Source organism: Lolium rigidum, chromosome 1, assembly GCF_022539505.1.
Source record: "Lolium rigidum isolate FL_2022 chromosome 1, APGP_CSIRO_Lrig_0.1, whole genome shotgun sequence".
Taxonomy (NCBI): Eukaryota; Viridiplantae; Streptophyta; class Magnoliopsida; order Poales; family Poaceae; genus Lolium; species Lolium rigidum.
Genome location: NC_061508.1, coordinates 152,461,777 through 152,482,154, shown reverse-complemented (window position 1 = coordinate 152,482,154; position 20,378 = coordinate 152,461,777). Strand labels below are relative to the sequence as shown.

At 46.6% G+C, this 20,378-nt stretch overlaps 1 protein-coding gene across 4 annotated transcripts; it reads right to left on the bottom strand.

Moving 5' to 3' along the window:
• LOC124683312 lies at positions 1–16,595 on the bottom strand. 4 transcript variants are annotated; one of them, XM_047217872.1, is made up of 11 exons: positions 16,511–16,595; positions 14,881–15,311; positions 14,693–14,789; positions 12,459–12,503; positions 12,021–12,328; positions 3,713–3,809; positions 3,530–3,625; positions 2,575–2,822; positions 2,406–2,486; positions 831–2,325; positions 1–800 (listed from the first exon to the last, which is right to left on the bottom strand). In XM_047217872.1, exons 2-11 carry the CDS (start codon positions 15,297–15,299, stop codon positions 288–290), a joined length of 3,399 nt encoding a protein of 1,132 aa, XP_047073828.1. In that variant the 5' UTR covers positions 15,300–15,311; positions 16,511–16,595; the 3' UTR covers positions 1–287. The 4 variants fall into 4 exon arrangements, with proteins under 4 accessions (XP_047073828.1, XP_047073834.1, XP_047073816.1 ...); XM_047217878.1 differs by having other exon boundaries at positions 1–768; positions 916–2,325; XM_047217860.1 differs by having other exon boundaries at positions 1–2,325.
• Between the last annotated feature and the right edge of the window lie 3,783 nt (positions 16,596–20,378).

The window sequence follows — 20,378 nt, the reverse complement described above, 5'->3', positions numbered from 1 at the left end:
TTTCGGTACCAGCAGTTCGGTTGACTGACAATTCAATTCGGTGTTGGGTTTTAAACCATTTGACCAAGCGTGACACTGAACCAAGTGTAGGGAACAACCAAAAAACAACCAACTCTAAGTCGCCAGAAACAAGCCGTTCTACTATTACAGACTAATAATAAGGATACATGCTTGGTGGCTAAGGTTTAACAGCTGATTTTCCTGCAGGGGTTTTAGGCTGACTGGGACAAGAATCACAACATTAGCAACCTACCTGGCAGGAGGGCTCATCTATATAAGTACTCTTCTCACCAAGCATCACGTGAGAAGCCTGCATCCGGTAGTCCACCTTGCCTTCTTACTGGATGATGGTTCGTTAGGTCAAGGCGTAGGGCATACTTTTCCGTAACCGGACCACAAGACAAAGCCCTATCTTCCGGGTTTAATCTGTTCCTTTTTCGATAACCTGATCCCTCTCCGTAATCCCTGAAATGCCCACCATAGAATCCAGTAGAGTCCTCTTGGAGAGGATACCTATCAACAGGAGCAGTGTTGTGTCTGCCATACTCGAGGTCGGTGTATTCATGATACTGGACATTGGGTGGATTTCCATGGAAGGGAACGCCTCTTTGGTCCATTGCATAATTTACATGTTCCGACTCTCTTGAGTTCGTATAGGGGTCATGCCTTCCATCATATGAAGGAGGATCATGCCTTCTGCGACCACCATACTCCGTTCTTGTCGGATATGAAGCCGGGGGAGAAAATTCTGATTGCCGGGGACTAAGCCTCCCTCTACCAACATCACCATCACTGTGCTGGGGACTCGGCCTCCTTCTACCAGCATCACCATCACCGCAATAATCCTCACGGTGACTCAACATCCTCCTATCACCACCACCATCACTGGAATAATCCTCACGACGACTCAACCTCCTCCTATCACCACCACCATCACTGGAATAATCCTCACGACGATTCGGCCTCCTCCTATCACCACCACCATCACTGGAATAATCCTCACGACGATTCGGACTCCTCCTATCACCACCACCATCACTGAAATAATCCTCACGACGACTCGACCTCCTATCACCACCACCATCACTGGAATAATCCTCACGACGATTCTGCCTCCTCCTATAACCATCAGCATCACTGGAATAATCCTCACGATGATTGTGTTGGTCGTTGCTTCTAGCATGATAGTTATCATGGTCCATTCTTCGGCCTTCCGGAGAATTGACCCTCGATTTCTTTTGAGGGTGTCTTCTCTCCGAGGGTGAATTGCCCCTATAAGAATTCACTCCCATATTATTCCTCCACTCTTTTCTACCTGATCCCCTACAGTCTCTGGATCTGAGTTCAGTCTTTGAAGCGCTCTGATCATCATTATGCCGAGGATGACTTTTTGATGTGGAAGAACTACCGAGATCACGACTTCTCAACTTGTAATCCAGAGCATCCGGTTCATGATTACGAAGACACTGAGGATCCTGAGCTTTGCGACAATCATCTCTTTCAGTTTTTATGTATAACTTTTCTCTGTTCCTTTCCAAGTTCAAAATCTTACTATCAGTTGCCTGTTCCTTGTGTCCCTGTCTCATTCTTGATTTGTCACCTGAAGTATCTATTTCTGTTGCTTTGTGAGTACCATTGCACTGGGGATTGTTTAGCTCCTGCTTGCCCGCATAGCTTCCATCAACTTGTTGGTCACCATCCCATTCAGAGTCTTGCTGGGTACCTATTCTGTTTGAAGTAGTTGTCTTCACATGTGCAAGCTTTTCTCGAGAGTGGCCATCAACATGCCCTGATGCAAACCCCCCAATAGTTAAACCAGATTTATTACTTCCCTTCTCAGGAATCTTCTCCTTTTCAAGTATCAAGTCATGTTCATATCCATTTTCTACCCTATGAGTCTCTTTCTCTTTTCCAGATTTGGTGTTGTTTTTATCACCTTCAGCCTGTCCTTCCACAATGTAGTTGTTCTGCTCATCATTGTGCGCCAGATTTAAATGGGTGGTGTCATTCTTGAGAACGCCTCTCCCTTCTTGACTAATATGTTCCCTTGAGTTATTCGTAGCTACTTTTTGGGTTTGGTCGGCTTCTTCTCTACATAGCTTGTTTGACATTTCCGTAGTTCCTGTTGAGCCTTGATCGATGTCCAATTTCCTTTTACCAGTCACTTTTGCTTTCTTCTTAGAAAGATCTCGTGTTCTATCAATTTCTGCAACAGAAGGTGTATGGTCCATGCAATGTGATCCAATGGTGTCCGTTTCTGTAATAGAAGGTAACTTTACATGGTCTCTGCGAGGTGTTCCAGTAGTTTTTTCTAGTTTATGGTATCTGTGAGATTTAAACAGAAGTCATTTATTCCAAGGAGCAAGTGAGTTAAAGCTTTGCAGAACAAACAAGAGTTAACATACCCACAGTAAATGATAACCCTTCCATCATCCAGCTGCCAAGCACGTATTCTTCTGCCACGCTTGCTCTCAAAGGAAATGTCACTGTGGTAAACCATTAGATGTAATGAGAATGGGACAATCACACAAACTATATAAACTATAAGCAACTAAGTTCAAAAACACAGAGCACCTTGGCAAACACTTTTTGTGATATGACACTGGACAACGTCTGCAGACCGCAAGCCATTGTGCTATTTTAGCACTGTCTTCCATCTTTCCACATTTAGAGCACCAGTGTGCAGGACATGTAAATGACATACCGGCAGCAATCTTTTTCTCCAACATACAAGCTCCATCAGTGTCATCTGGCTCAAGTAATTTGGCAATACAACTAGGGTGGTAGAAGTGCCCACACGATGCTTTATAGCATTGGAACACCTAGAAGAATGCACAATTAAGAAACTTGGAAGGGCAAGAACTATGAGGATATGAAAAGAATAAAGATTCAGATAGGGGACTTCGTATCGTAATTTCATTGGAACACACTCGAGGATTATACCCATGAGCCTCAATCACATGCACATCAGTGTTTGAGATGTATATACTTTCCCTATAGTAACTGTTCAATATCCCCTTGTATAAGGGGTTTCCTGCATATTTCCCCCATGTGTAGCTGTATTTATGGAGGCTTATGCCTAACAGAAAAGCACAAAAGGAAGAAGGCACCAATAACAACACATCTCAGCTGCTCAGAATTCAAAATACATGAGAATGAAAGAAATCATGAAACTGGATTTGAATGTTTTCAGTTAGTAAGGCACATGATGAAGGGTGCTAAATGTTAAGGAGTATTAGTATTGGTCTAGGTCTCTATGAGTCCGTATTTGTCCAGGTTTACTATTCTTGTGCAGTTGTGCCAAGTCTTTTGTAGTAAGAGTACTATATATATGTGGCCTTTGGCCCCCTGGTAATACAAGTTGTTGTTTGTCTAACACTAAATAGAAAAGAAAATAAGCAACAAGCATACTCGCTATATGAAGGTAAGAATTATCCTTCAACGGGAGAACTCCACAGCTACAGAAGGTCCCGTGATCCCAACAATACACATGTTCACATTCTTATAAAGAAAAGATGCAAGATGTTACCTTAGCATTTGGCCCATCAGATGGCTCAAGATCTCCACAACTGAAACATTGGTGTTGCTTATATTCACAATTCTTGCACAGATATTGATCAATTTCCTGTGAATATGTAAAAATGGCCGTCACAAATTTGAACCAGGAAAACAAAAGAGCTGCACGACAAGTTAGTCATAACCTTGAAAGTACCTTTAGCTGTGCAGTAGTTAAACCAAGAGTTTCACAATTAGATTCTCTTCCATCTTTCTCTCTGGGATGAAAGGCCCTTTTGCATTGTCCTACACAGCTACATAAATCAAGAATATAATCAAAATATTGATTAAACTAAAGCAGTCTATATGCCTGAAGTTTATAGGTTACTGACACACAAAAAAAACTCTCCATGGAATAAATGGATGTCCTACTTGTTCAATTTGCTGGATTTTGGGCAAATCCCAAGTCCCCAGGCTAGGCTAGCTGGTAACTAGAGGTTTACCAGTGTATTCTAGATTTCTAGTGTGGTGCCTCTTCCTTTACCTTTCTTTTCATATTTTTCTCAAGTTTTCAACTTCACCTTTAAGCAACATTGTTTCTCGATTTTTTTAAACGGTTTCCACAATAAGGAAAAAAAAGGGTTGGTACTACAAATGCCACTACACACTAAGACATCTGGCAATAGCACATGGGTTGTTCAAGAGAAGTAGAGGTCATCAGATGATCAATGCAAAGAATCAAGAGCTGAAATGAGAGTAAGAAATATAGATATATGCTCTATTGCAAAAATAGAAAATAGATGACCCAGGCTATTAATGACTTTTTTTCCTAGGGAAATAAAGGAGATTACGTTTACAATCTCCAACAGAAATGAGATCTTCTAGTGTCTTTAACATGATATCTTAGCATATTCCCTTGGAGCCACATGTTATCTTAGCATAGCCTTTGGAGCCACATGTTATCTTAGCATATTCCTATGAATGTGTGGTTCACTCACTACATACACACACCCTTAATCTTGAACCTTCTACAATACTATACGTACACCTTAATCATGAACCTTCCACAGTATTAAAATCAGACCCTTAATCATTAACTCTTTACAGTATTATCTATAATATCTAAATTAGAGCAACCCACTAAACGCAATTCTCTGAACATGCAAGCTATTCACATCATCGATCTTCACCGAGCAATCATAGTATGCCACATCATCCTACTTACTTATGCAGCTATGATACATCATCTCTTCTATTTTTTATTGACCTCACCGTCTATGTGATACTAATCACCAACTAATCCCACGGCAACGTTGTGTTAACACTATGAATTAGTTCCCAATGCAACACTCATGTTTACTTCAAGCGTTCTATTTAGCAGACGGGCGGACTAGGTGCAGCCCATAAGACATATCGCGTATTTTCTTCCGGCTTCCATTGCTTTTTTTTTTGTTCGCCACAGATGTACCGAACAGACACTGACGATATCTCCTCTCCATTAGTCTGGAGTGTCTTCTTCCCTTTCAACACAACATTGCGCAAGAAACAATTGCCATTCATACCTCGCTAAGGGCAACTGAAACATTTTGCCTTCGCTGAACGCAGCCAACTAATCGAATTGTCCATGTTCCTCATAGGATCTTTAACTCTAATCCCTTTCCCTCCCCTTCTCCTTTTATAAGTCCCACTCAGTCGGTAAACTAGGGATTTACTCATTTGAAGTTTTAACTTCTTGAAATTGGTGGGGCCGCTGCGGGACCGCCCAGCTTTTCCAGTTTTGGAGGGTTCTCGGGTTGATTCAAATTTGGCGGCGGAAGATGCGGTCGGCGAAGGAAGCTTCCGCGTTGGTGCTCTCTCCGTTTCGTTTCCCGCCTCGCCACAGAAAGTTTCGGTCAATGAGCCCCCTTCCCTCCAAAGTCTGGACAGGCTGGCAGGCCCGTTTGTCCCACGTCCGCAGCTGGGCCTGGAGGCCTTTGCCAGCCCAGGTCAGCTAGCTGTTGATCGCCAGGGTGGGCCGCTTGGCCAGGATGATGTTGGGCCGCATGGCCAGGACGTTGGTGGGCTGGGAGCATCGAATGGCTGTCAAGTCTTGGTCCTGTCGACCCCTCCCCCACCAATTCTGGATGCTCCTAGAGTGGAGACGGCCAGCGATGACGACGCGGTCGATGAGGAGATCGAGGCCGACACGCCCCCGTCTCAAGCTAACGCCGTGGTGCCCCCTGCAGCCTCTCCGTCATTGTGTCGTTTCGCTTCACCTCCTATGGTGTTCCAAAGAGCGCGACAAACGCTTGTACCGAGGGTGCCGGTACCTGTGGCGCGCCCAAGGACGTTGGGAGAGTTCCTCGAAGCTGCGAAATCGCGCTCGGACGCTCTCCTACATACCCCTGCCGTCAGACGGAGGTTGGTTGAGCTGAATTTCCAGCCGCGCCGGAGCTCCAGGATCGCGAAGCAACCAGGAGGGATGGATGCTGAGATGAAGGCGGTGCGGAACCTGATGCGCAAGCTTGGCCTTCTTTCTGGGGATGAGGCGCCTTCAGCGGCTGCCCTAGAAGCTTATCACAAAATGTACGAGCTCCCCCTGACGGATGATATCATCGAGGCTATTGCGGAGTTCTACGGCTGGACGCTCTCCTCGATCAGAGGCTGCTCCCCACCGCTGCTGGGGATGACGGGTGGACGCCTCGTGGAGGCCTGACCCTGTCGCGGGTTGCTCGGGTGCTGGATGATCGCTCCAATGTTGTACGAACCAAAGATTTTGGTGGCCAATGTGCGAGGCCTTAATGATCGTGCAAGACGGACGAGTGTTAGGAGTGTTGTAGGTTCTCCGGGTGCGTCTATTGTGTGTCTCCAGGAGACAAAACTATCAGCTGTAACCCCTACTATCGTTATGGAAGCGCTGGGCGCGGATTTTGATGCTTATTTCTGCTTGCCTGCGTCCGATACTCGGGGTGGGGTGATTGTGGCCTGGATGAGCAGGGTGGTGCAGCTTGACAGCGCCCATATAGGTGCTAATAGCATCACTGCTAGGGTGGCACCCTTTGGGGGAGAACCTTGGTGGTGGTTGACCTGTGTTTACGGGCCACGGGCGGAGGCTGACAAGATCGCCTTTCTGGATGAGTTGCGGGATACCCGCAGGACACACCAGGGCCCTTGGGCCCTCTGCGGGGACTTTAACATGATCTATCGGGCTGAGGATAAGAACAACGGTAATCTCAACCGTAGGATGATGGGCAGATTCCGCCGCTTTCTCAACGACTGCGAGCTCAAAGAGATCTACCTGCATGGCAGACGCTATACTTGGTCTAACGAGCGTGAGATCCCTACCCTGGTTCGGCTCGACCGAGTGTTTGTCTCGGTAGGATGGGAGGAACTCCATAACAGCTGCACTTTGCGCTGCTTGGCGACGGTGGTGGCGGATCACTGCCCCCTCCTCCTTGACTGCACCACTCAGTCAAGGAGACGGACGAGGTTCCAGTTCGAGCGATTCTGGTTGAAGCTCGATGGGTTCAGCGAGGTGGTTCTGGAGAGGACGATGGCTAGGGCAAAGATTGCCTGGCTTCGGGAGGGGGATGCCAACACAGCCTTCTTCCACCAGCATGCGGCATATAGGCGCCAGAAGAACGCGATTCACAGCTTGAGGGTGAATGGCGCGGTTACCTCGGACCATGCGGCCATGGCTGAAGCTACCTTTGCACACTTCGAGGGCCTGCTCGGCACCGAGGTGGGGCGGGCGCACTCGCTGAACCTGGACTTCCTAGACACGCCCACAGAGGATCTCTCCGACCTGGAGGTGGCTTTCACTGAGGACGAGGTCTGGGATGTCATCAGACATCTGCCTCCGGGCAAGGCCCCTAGGCCTGATGGGTTCACGGCGGAGTTCTTGCAGAGGTGCTGGGGTGTGGTCAAGGCCGACTTTATGGCGGCCTTTGACAAACTTTACACGATATGTGGGTGCGGGTTTCAAGGCCTCAACCAAGCCTTGATAGTCCTGCTGCCCAAACGCCCAGATGCTGCAGGGCTGGCTGACTACAGACCGATCAGTCTAATCCACATCTTTGCCAAGCTGGTGGCAAAAATTCTGGCCACTAGGCTGGCTCCCCGGATGGAATCGCTGGTGGATCGCAACCAATGCGCCTTTATTCGCAAACGGTGCATCCATGACAACTTCATGTTGGTCCAGCAGACGGCCAAATTCCTGCATAAGGAAAAGGAGCCGAGGGTGATGCTTAAGCTGGATATCGCGCGGGCCTTCGACTCAGTTTCCTGGGGATTCCTCTTAGAGGTCCTCCAGAAGGTTGGGTTCGGGCCGAGGTTCCGGGAGCTCGTCTCCCTTCTACTGGCTACGGCCAGCACCCGGGTGTTGCTCAATGGCGAGCCAGACCCCCCGATCTGGCATCGACGGGGACTGAGACAGGGCGACCCCCTGTCGCCATCGCTGTTCGTGCTGGTGATGAACTTGCTCAACAAGGTGCTGTCGAAGGCTTCTGAGTTGGGCATTCTGCGACGGCTGGCGCGGCGGGAGCTTGCGACATCCGTTTCCCTCTATGCGGATGACGTGGTGATCTTCTGCCACCCGGATGAGGCTGAGTTGCGAGCGGTTCGGGACATCCTAGGGCTCTTCGGAGAAGCCTCTGGCCTTCGCACCAACTTTGGTAAGTGTTCGGTGTCCCCCATCGCCTGCACTGATGAGGAGGCTGCGGGCGCTGCGGAACTCATGGAATGTGCTAGCGCCTTTTCCGGTGAGATACCTTGGCATCCCCCTTTCCACCAGGCGGCTGTCGGCGGTGGCTTTCGACCCCCTGTTGGAGAGGCTCGCTGATAAGCTGCCAACATGGCGTGCCTCGATGATGACGCGTGCTGGACGTTTGACGCTGATTCGCTCGGTGCTTGCGGCTATCCCGCTTCACCAGCTGATGGTGCTGGGCCTCAACAAAAAGACGCTCAAGCAGGTCAACAAGATCTTGCGAGGGTTTCTATGGTTGGGCAGGGCAGACGCCAGCGGAGGCAACTGCCACGTGAACTGGGCTAGGGTGTGCAGGCCGCTTGCCCTAGGCGGACTTGGGATCCCTGACCTTGCACGAATGGCCACTAGCCTTAGGGTGCGCTGGCTGTGGAGATTGCGCACGGATCCAATGAGACCGTGGCGTGGGTTGGACATGCAGTTCTCGAAGGCGGAGCTGGACATCTTTGCTGCCTCCACCACCATGGTGGTGGGCAATGGAGAGTCCGCCCTCTTCTGGGAGGACCGTTGGGTGGATGGCAGATCCATCAAAGAGATGGCGCCAGAGGTGTACGCGCTGGTGCCTAAGCGACGCAGGAAGGTGCGTACGGTACGTGAGGCGCTGCTCGATCGCGCTTGGATCCCCGACATTGCAGGGGCGCCTAATGCCCTCGCAATGTGGCAGTACGTGCAGCTATGGGGCAGGCTTCGGGAGTTCCAGCTTTCAGCGGGAGATGATAGGATGACTTGGCGATGGACGGCTGATAGCCAGTATACCTCCCATTCCTCCCATTCCTGCTATGAGGCCCTCTTTCATGGAGCCATCACCTCAGCATCTTGGGAGCTAAACTGGAAGTCCTGGGCACCTCCGAGGGTGAAGTTCTTCATTTGGCTGGCCTGTCTGGACAGGTGTTGGACGAGTGAGAGGCTGGCGCGTCGGGGCCTTCCGCATGCGCCTAGATGCCCACTCTGCGATCAGGCTGAGGAGACCATGACGCACCTTCTCACAGGGTGCTCTTTTTCCAAGGCGATCTGGTTCGAGGTCCTCTCGTGGATTCGATCCACCTCGGGACCTCCTTCGGGGGGCGACTTTGCGGAGTGGTGGTCGCTGGCAGTGCGCACTACCCCTCGCCTGCTGCGCAAAGGTACCTCGTCGATCATCATGCTCACGGCGTGGTGGATCTGGAAGCATCGGAACGCTGTGATCTTCGACAATGCACAGCCCTCGGTGCCATCCTTATTCGACGACATCAGGACTGAGGCGCGGCAATGGGCGGACGCAGGAGCCCGGGGTGTTCGCCTTCTTCTCCCCTAGAATAGGGTCTCTTTTTCTTGGGTTGAGTTGTAGTGCGGAGTGTTGGCCCCCCACGGGGGGCATGTACATATAAACCTTCTTTTCTATCAAATGCATCGAAACGCAAGTCTTTTGCGTTTTCGCGAAAAAAATTGTAGTATTATTCTAATGATTGGTTAATTAACTGGACGAGAAGCTGCAATCATAATGTAATAAGAATTTTTTTTAGATTCACAGGGAGACATCTCCCCAGTCCCATTTCATTTCAAAATGAAACCCAGTGTTCAGCTAAAGGGAAAATTTGCTAGAGGACACCGTTTTTTTCAGGCATTTGCCAAAACACACCACCCAAATGTGTCTTTGCCCAATACCATTATAATTTTGTAACCCATTTGCCACAACACACCACATGGCCCAAAATGGGAAGTTTCACCTTTGTACTTGCGATGACCATCCTACGTCCAGATTTCAGCAGTTTTTATTTCTCTAATTCAAATGTTGGCCCCAGGCAGTCTGTGCGTATCAAATTTTTACTGAAATTTCTGAAACTGAAGCAATCTCTGTCAACAACTTGTGTCCGATGAATGGCACACTTGTGTCCGGTGATCACCAAAAATTCAGCGTACGAGTACACCAGAACATCAATTCTTGTAGGCTTGTAGCAGAACTAATATTCGTCCTATACAAATGACGGGGACATGAATTACGGACTATAAAACGGATCACTTCACATCAACTGTGAAAACAGTTTGGGAGAAATGCCCTGCCGGGGACCCAGGCCAAGTCGCTGTTCAGCGCCGTGATCGGCGCCGATGACTGCGGCCAGAAGCGTTGGTGCAGGGCTTGGACTGCTCACAGGGCGGGGCGTCACCCTGCGACCCTGCAGTCATGGGGGCCTGACCAGCGGCCGCGGGTGGGGGACGGCCGGGCGATACGGGAGTTAGGAGCGAAGGAGACAAGGTCGACGGCGGCAGGCGGCGAGATGGAGGATGGGCTTGACGGCGCTAGGGTTCGTCGATCAACGACGAACGAGACTGCACTGATCGGTAGGAAAAAAACTGTTCGGCAAAGTTCTGGGCATATTTGTGGGTAGAATGGTAATTTCCCCTGTTGAAAAATTCAAGCTTCCCGTTTTGGGCCATATAGTGTGATGTAGCAAAGGTGTCACGAAATTATAATTATACTTAGCAAAGACGCGTTCCAACAGTGTGTTTTCACAAAGACCGAAAAATAACGGTGTCCCCAGCAAATTTTCCCTCAGCTAAAAGGTCTTAACACGAATCCAAAGAGAAAAAAGCTAAGCCAAGCATTACAACCAACGCTCAGCAAACAGCTGCCAAAAACTTGCCACCTCAAAAGCTCAAAAGCCAACCAAACTAAAAGAGAACTAGCCTATGCATCACTACTAGCTTCAAGTGTTTTGCGAGCTTTTTGGGAAGAGCCAGATGCTTATTCCAACACCACATGGATCAGTGTCCACATGAATTATCTACAGATGTGCAGTTGTGTGCAACTGAATTTCAAAATCCTTTTTTACCTGTGCGATCAAACCATGTTCATGTCCCATTTGTTCACCTTTTTAAATTGCCACAAATTATTTGGGTCTACTAACAGACTATATTAATTACTGAACTGAAGCTCTACTAAATTATCTTACCATATAATTTTTCTTGAAGGGTGTATGCCATCTCCGTCAATTTAAGATTGTGCATTAACCATTTATGATATGTCATCGACGCATATTTTACTACATGCTTGCTTGCAATTCGCAAGAACAAATTTCAGCAATTTAAGATTAGTTTTACTGTTTTGTTGAACTGAACTTTTGGGAGAATAAAAGCAGCCTCTACCTATGTGCATTAAACTTATTTACCTGATTCATACATTTCAAAATGTTTTCTTTGTTGTACCCCGCACAAAAAATTCTCCATAAACTTAATGATTTTGTATTAAACATATACAGTTGTTTTCATATATAATCACTCCTCATTTTTATATGAACTACTAGGCCCAACATGGTTGAGCCTCATATATTTTTTACAGAATTTGCTTACTCGGCTAAGTTGGCCATATCAAGAAACTTAGAATTATTCCTCTGGTTTTCTTTGTGACTAATGTTCCCATATTATGGTATACAAACCATTTTAACTATTGTGTTACTCTGCCTAAGTTTGCAACTGCAAATGTTGTATCTTTCCACGCACCACAAATTCAGTTTATGGTCTTTGTACTCGATCAATAATTTTGGATGCTTCTAACTTTTCGCATATTACTTTTCATAATTTCCCGCAGATGGCACAGGGTATGATCTAGTTTATTTTAGACGAAGTGCCACATTCATCCCATATGCATAGCCCATTAAATGATATATATCTTCCGCCTTTCTGAACTAGCCAAGTAAAAAAATGCTAAGGTTTTCAGAGAAACACATGATCAATTGGTTTAACACTACCCTCACTGTCGCACAGTCCAATGCAAATGTTGATCACATCAATTATTAAGCATCCTTACCTTAGCAATTTCCCTCCATTGTCACATATCGCACATAAGTTATCAGTACCAGCTTCACCATCATCATCACCAACATTGCCAATATCACCATCATCATCACTATCGTCATCATTGCAGCTGTAATCATCATTGCTCTTGTCATCATCATTGTCTTGATCATCACTATCGTCATCATCACAGCTATAATCAGCATCACGGTTGTCTTCTTGGCCACTGTAATCATCATCACTATCATTGTCCAAGTCTTCTTCGTCGTCGCTACTGCTCATAACAGTCGGCTCTTTGGTACGCACAGCCTGTAAAATGGACTGGTTCAAATTATAAGTACAAAACTGTTACGATGACAAGATTCGACAGTATTTTAAAAGATTTCAAAGAATGCATATCTGTTCTGATTTTTTTACGTTCAGATATCAGAAGATTAGCTTCATAATGTACCTCTCTGATGTTCCTGGAGGTATTCTCAGTAAACATTTGAAGAATCTGTTTGCAAAAAAAGCCATGTCAAGACACCTACTAAATAAACAGAGAAAAATTGTAAATAACAAAGTCCGAAATCATTGCAATAACAAGCAACTCCTTTCCATTTCCTTCGGGTTTTCGCAGAAGAGGATTGGAACGAAGGTTGTAAGTTGTAACTGTGCTCAACAGGGGCAATAGGTACTAACCATGTCAACTGGAACCAAAGGAATTTTGGGAATTATCCACTTAATTTGTTTATAATGCCACATGCCTCTAGGCTATGCAACAGAAGTTACTAAGGAGCAAACTGCGCTAATCCCTGATTTCAACTTTTCAAGGAAACACATCTGAAGGGAAAGCTAATCCCTAGTGATGCATGTCTGAAGGATGTACCGCACCGCCTGGCCTCCTGCCAGGCTGCCACATGGGCTTGCCGCATACTGTAGGTTGTGCCCCACATGGCACTACCTGGTATGTTTCTGTGCACAAGGTCTAAATACATACTTTTCCACCAAGATGATAGGTACATATAAAAGCACAATATTTTGCATTCCAACCCTGCCGCTAAATTTACTGGATTAAATAAACAAACCACATCCCAAGTAAGTACAACTTCAAGGGGTAGGTAAATCCAACATGTCCGAGAGATTCCATGTTACCACCACACAAGTTGCACATGATAACGAACCAACATTACAACCACCGAAAGAATGAGTGACAACTTATCCTTGTTGCACAAGCCACACTTATAAAACATGACATCACAGCACACGTCACTACAAAGACTATATATACTTATATTTGGACTACGTGATCCCACTGGACACGACCAAAGTAAACTGGCATGACATCAATGGAAACACATCCATTGAAGAATTTTAGAGGGTAGTGTATACAACCGTGTCTTCTTTACTGATGAACAGTCCAAGTTGTCAGTTGACGGGTCAAGATTGTAGGATCACGAGTCCTACCAGATTTGAGAACATATATATGTTTCATGAAGTTGTATTGTGCAACTGTGCATTGACATAAGTAGTCTACAAGATATATTCATATGTTTGACTAATGTGTCTGTTAATGTTAGTGCACTTATCCATCAAGTTCAGTTAAAAATTTATCATAATCTTACATCATTTGCATTCTATAAATTAATTATTTACAACAAAAAGGATAGTACATGCATAGAGAAAATATAACCAATTAGATTAACAGAACCCAAACCAGGAAAGGGTGTATCAAATTTTGCATGCTTCAATAGCCTGTTGTCAGAATCATTATCCCACCAATCATAAGCATGATCATTTTATCATACTTCCCACCCTATATACTCTTACTGCTCTACTTATGATCCGATTTGCATCATGTTGCCTGCATGGGATTGTATGATTGTAATTCATGCATCCCTAATGATCCATAATACAATCCTGACAACCTTCTCACCACATATAGTGGTGGGCCTAGGTGGGAGCGTGGAGCACAGGCCCCATAATAGCAATACCGTGCATTAGTGCTGGATCGAGAGAAGCAGATCCTATGCATTGGGAGTTATAATGGTACCATATTTATAATTTTGGATGGCTTGATTACAAGAACACTTGTATAAATGGGGCACTCCAGAAAGATTGTTCTTTTTAGCTTAATTCATTACTTATATAGATGGGACACTAGCTAACTGGTATGAGACTGTTATACTTCTTATTATAATTCTATAACAAGATAATAGCTACCTCTAGCTTTCTTTAATTTTAATATAATCCTAGCATACTCAGCTGTGCACCTCATCCGCAGTCATTATGCACTGCAATCTGCTACTGTCATTTGTGAATATGGGAGTTGCCGACAGGCTTGTGTTAACATGCACAGAAGCACGAACACACCAATGACTACCTACGCAATAACAACATCTGTATAGAATAATTTTTCACCCCTGCCCTCATACTCCAGACGTAGACCATCCCCTTATGTTGCTAGTGTTGGACCGTGTGTGCCCCCCCCCCCCTCATGCCACTATAACACCGCAGCCATGTGCCTTGTCCGTCTCAATACCTTCATGTACTAAATCACCTGCCACCAAACCATGGAATTTGGGTATTTGCAAGAATTCCTGCGGGAATCGTTCCCCATGAAATTTCCTGCACCCGGATTGGTGCCTAAAGCATGCGAATATAGTACTACAACCCTATGTTTACATCGAGATTCAGTATGCGTACCTTTGACTTCATCAAGGTGGGATCCTTCTCAGCAAAGAGCTTGATTATGGAACGGTGCTTCTTTAAGTCATATTCAGAAGGCTTGTGGTCAAATTTACTACAAAGAAACAAGCAAATCATAAACCATATGAGTTACTAATGACCTGACAATAATATACTTATAAGGCAGAAGCATGTGGGTGGAGTACCTGAAAACTTCAGACAGGTGATCCAAAAGGCTTGTCTTTCGTTTTCTAGGCCACCTCCTTACAAAGTGGAGCATCTGAACCGTGATCAATATAGATCGAACAGTATTCTCGTAGCATTTCCGTGGTTTCAACAATTCTATCCACTTGCCCTCACTTGAAAGCGCCAAGATCTTTGGCTGCTCATTGTCAAGTCCAACCTTCCAAGCCACTACCTCTTTGTGCACTTTAAGGAGGAGACCGTCCGCAAGCCCTTGCAAATGAACCTTCTTGGAATCAAGACATGCTACTTCACCAATCTCACCGAACTTTAGAGGCAAAACACTGAAACAAACAGGGTCGCCATCGCCATCCTCAAAGTGATAGTTATCAACAACATTAAATCCCGGGTCCACATCATCGTCGTCGTCATCAAACATCATGGTTGATGGATTCTAGCAGTGATAAAAGAATAGATTTTACTTCAATGGAGACCAACAGTTCATCAATTTAAATTTATGAATCCTCCTAACAAATCCAGCATGGACCAGAACAGTAATACCTAGCCAAACAAAAGGAACCTAAAGTACTGTGCTACTATTAAGGGTGAACAGAAGGCGACAAATCAATTATCTAAGTAAAATCAAAGAGCAAACCGTCATCATTGCTGAATTCCAAAGCATGAGATATGCCTACCATTAGCCCGCCGAGACATAAGATTAACATTGTTAGTTAGGGCTCATTATTTAGTTAATTTGGGGGTAGGGGTTGGTACAGAATCTGGAGTTTTGAACTCTGCTTGAACTCACAAGTTGAACAGTAGTTAGCTGTTCATTGACTTAGATATCACGCATAGCTTTCTTGCTTCTGACCTAAACCTAGCCTTTCATAATGGATTCAGTGAACATGTCGAATTAATTGGAGAGTCCCAAAATATAGTCCACCAAAGACTATTAGCAGAAGAACTCTTATTATCTGATATAAATAAACTAAAGAATGACTGTATCATTTGCAGTATTTGGCATATCTATCTCAGCTATTGCCAATCGAAATGCCTAAACCTACTTGGAGTGCTAAGCGTTCTTAATTTTCTTTGGGGTGACTACAAGGATGTAGTTCTCGCGGAGTCATTTAAGAACTAGTACCGTCCCTACAAAAATTTACATGCACTGACTAACTTTGCCAATCATCCAATTACAGTCAGGCCAGTAGGTCTGAAAGTTCTGTTGCAAATGAATCTAAGGATCCTTCCGCAGAATTACAGGAAGCATTTCTTCAAACGATTACGGGGGTTTCTTCAACAAAAAAGATGCAGCATTAGAAAGGGTACGATCTTTGGAAGCAAGCGGAGAGATCCTACACATAATTGCGGCCACGGAAACGGGGCGATTTTCTTGGGAAGAAACTCGGCAAGAATCGAAAGAAAAAAACTCTTGAATAATAGGTCTCGTCTAAATCGGCAAAGGCGCCAGCTGTAAGAACCCTAGATTTGATCATACTGCGCTGAAAGAAACCCCCAGAATCACCCAAAAAAAAAGGATCTACCAAGAACGGCGCGCAACAAAGCCGATTACACGGAACATCTAGAGGGCCAGGCGCCTGCGTAGCGGGAGGAATCGAGGCGGATGCTGGTCGCTGGGGACAGGAAACGTACCTGCAGTGAGCACCGAGCAGAGGCGATTTTCCCCTTCCCGAGCGCAAAACCCACAGCAGGGTTTCCGTCAGAATAAAATTAGTAGGCGATTTGCACAAAAATAAGCCAAAAGTGAAAGAAAAGCAGAGACTGACCCTCCGGCGAAACTATTTCACCCATCTAACCCTTTTGTGTGGCGGCCCTCACATCGGCGGCACACATGCAAGTGTGGCGTCCCTCCTACCGGCGCCACACACCTAGCAGACGTGGCGCCCTCAACGCTGAGCTGGTCCGCCGATCCGACGTGGCAGCATGTGTGGCGCCCCTCCCATCGGCGCCACACATGCACTTGTAATTGCCCAAAACATACTGTGAGACAATTCGTCTGGGATTTAGCCGTTTTGCGAGCCTCTACGTGTGGCACCGATGCCGCGGGCGCCACACATCCACTTAAGTGTGGCGCCCGCGCCCGCCCCAACCCGACCACACCTCTTCTTCTCTCTTCTTTCTTCTCTGCTCCCAGGAAACCGCCGCCGCGCCGCCTCCCCTTCGGCCCCCACCAAATCGACCAAGGAATCGTCGGATCTATCCGGCCAACTCCTTCCTCCTCCATTCCTCAAGGTATTCCCCTTCGATTCCCTCCGATTCATCCACTAGTGTTGGTGGATTTGGTAGATTTGGGTATGAACCCTAGACATGGAAATTTATGTTAGTGGATTTGGATATGAACCATTGATATGAAAATTAATGTTGGTGGAATCTACATTGTAGTATATGTGTTTGAACCAAAGATTTGTTGGAATCCTAGATATGAAATTTTACATGTATGTGTTGAAATCCTATGTATGTATGTGTTGAAATGTTGGTTGTGTTTGAACCAAAGATGTTTGAAATGGGTATGTAAGTGTTGAATGTGTATGTGTAGGAACCGTAGATATGTATGTATCCTAGATTTGTGGAGGAACCCTAGGCATCAAATTTCATGAATGTGTATGTGTAGGAATAACTCATATGGTGTTCTATCCCTAGATATGAATGTATATGTATGTATTTGATGTATTTGTGATGGCTTATTTGGATATATTCTCATGTATGTGTTGGTCATAATATGTTGTATTTGTGTAAACATGTAGGATGGTGTGGCTCCTGGATGAAGAGTACGACAGGGAGCACCGGGCTGTTCATATGACGGAGAGGACAACGGATCTTCACCCTTTGAAGATTCGCTACCATGGCACAGTGGATATACCGTATGACGAGAGGTACACGGAGTTCATCGAGCCTACCGGTCTTCTGCCGTTCATATCCCTTGTAAACCGTGGGGGGCCGAACATGAACCCCTCGGCACTCACCGCCCTTGTCGACCGGTGGAGGCCAGAGACTCACACCTTCCACTTGAGGGCCGGCGAGATGGCCCCTACTCTCCAGGATGTTTCCATGATCCTTGGACTACCTATTCGGGGCGAGCCACCTGTGTATGAACACGAGCTTCGATGGGTGGCGCCGGCAGATGGAGGCGCTTATTGGCGGGGCTCCTCCGGCGCCGGCAAATCCAAAGGAGAGAGTTCCCGCCGGCGCGTCTTTCTCTTGGATCAGGACTAACTTTGCACAATGCCCGGAAGGGGCCAACGAGGACACTCGTGAGGACGTACGCTGCGTGTACTTATGGTACATGATTTCGAGGACTCTCTTTCCCGACGGTGGGGGGAGCTGGCCCATTGGTGTTGGCTGAAGGCGCTTCTGTGTTGGACAACCGGTGGAGTTGGGGAACAGGCGGCACTTGCCTACCTCTACCGGCGGTGATGACTTGTTATATGTACTATTTTCCTATAGTAGTGTGCTAGACAAAGTAGTAACCAAATGTCTTATGTACGCAGTTGGACGAAGCTTGTCGCAGGACTGGGAGCAGGACTGGGAGCGGCGGTATTGGTGGATGCTTGCTCCTACTTTCCGTATGGAGCTGGGACCGCATATCAGTTGGGCGGCCTAGGACACTCCCCGAGAGGCCATGGCCTCATCACCCGAACAACCCTGATCGGGAGCCGACTTGGGCATACCTTTGGGACAATGTTTCGGAGATGACGAGCGATCCAAAGATCATGTACGAGCGCAGTACATCGCGGAGTTGGACACTCTTACCGCTGAGCGAGTAACCGATCACTCTTTTGCAATCCTAGTTTTCATTGATTCTACTCGGCATGTTCTAAATTCCGAAATATTTGTATGGTGCGAGGTGGAATGGGAGCCATATGGTACCTACTACCGTATTGGCGCGGGGATGCCCGACCTCAACCACAAGTGCACGGAGGAGGCGCTGCTCGGCGTATGCGCTGCCCACTCATATGCATGTGGCTTGTTGAACACCACCAGCCGCACAGAGTGATGAGACGGTTTGGGCTGTATCAGGAGTGCCCACCTCAGTGGCAAGACACGGACAAGGCGCTTCATAGATAAACTTCTGGAATCATGCGATGGAAGATTCTTGATAGAAGAGGTAGAATCTAACTTCTTGATTCTTGCAGGCTTGATAGGCAGCGGCAGAGGAAGATCACAAATTGGTCAGTTCATCATAGCGGCCACGTCGCAGCGTTCCTACACTGTTTGGAAGCGACACGGACTGTTGGCCCTGTGGAGATTGTGCCTCACGACTTGGCCGCTTTCAACAACTACCTCCAGTGGTTCCATAAAAACACGCGTATCGAGTTAGTGAAGCACGCGTATGATGACTACATCTTGGACGACCCCATCGAGTTCGATGAGGTTGCGCAAAGCCAGCACGACACCTATGCTCGCAGAGGGAGATCGACTTCTATTGCTTCCGAGCTGAACTTCGTGGTAATGGATTCTCTCATTAACTAGTACATCATCTAGATTGACATGTGCTCGCTTAAATTGTGTATGCTATGTTTGTCACAGCGGTCGGAGATCCAAAAAACAGCTAACGAGTGCGAGGTTATGTGGGACCAGAGCGGGAGAGATGAAAAGCCTGTCGGACCGTTGCGCCATTTCATTAAGGTATGATCACCAACTTTGAATGTACGCTATTATGTTCTGGTGGCTTTGTAACCATGAGTTCCATGATGCAGAACACTGCACGAAAGATGCGGCGGTTAGCCAACTTGCTAGGTTGCCGCGAAGGCGAAATCCCTACATCCTCCTCTTCTGAAGAGCCGGAGGTATGGACTAATTTGTTGCTGTCAAACATGTTCTTACTAATTTCAACTTTTGTAATCTCATGTGTTCATGTTTGTGAAGATTCCTGACGACGAGTTGATTCTGAGTCAAAGCATACCTCCAAAGCATACCTCCAAGCAAGCCCATAGTCAGCTTACCAGTTGAAGCCAAGGGGTAAGGCTCCAAAACGGTACACTCCGGAAGATTATGTCACCCGAGGAAAGAAGGTTGTCATTGAGGAGGATGAGGGGCCGGTGCGGAGATCATCTTTGTCGAGGATGAGGAACGACGAGCCGTTCTCTTCAGAGGAGGAGGAGCAGGAGGAGCAGGAGGAGTAGGAGGAGCAGCAGGAGCAGCAACAACAAGAGCCACGGCAGCGGACGAAGAGGATGGCCGTCCGGAAGCAGCCCGCGAGGACGGCACGTCGAGGACGACAGTAGGATGTGCTACGTGCTATTGTGAACTATATCTTCATAAGTATCGAATTGTGAACCCTATGTCATTTCGAACAATGTTTGTAATGCTACTTGTTGTTTGAATTTACTTGCTACGATGTAGACTACATCTTCTGAGATTGCTACTTGTTGTGTATGTTCTGAGATTGCTACTTGTTGTGTCCAATGAAAACTGTTGGAGTTTGGTAGGATTTTTCATGTTTTTAACACAAGTCAACGTGTGACGCCCTTCACAGTGGCGCCACACTGCACTGTGTGGC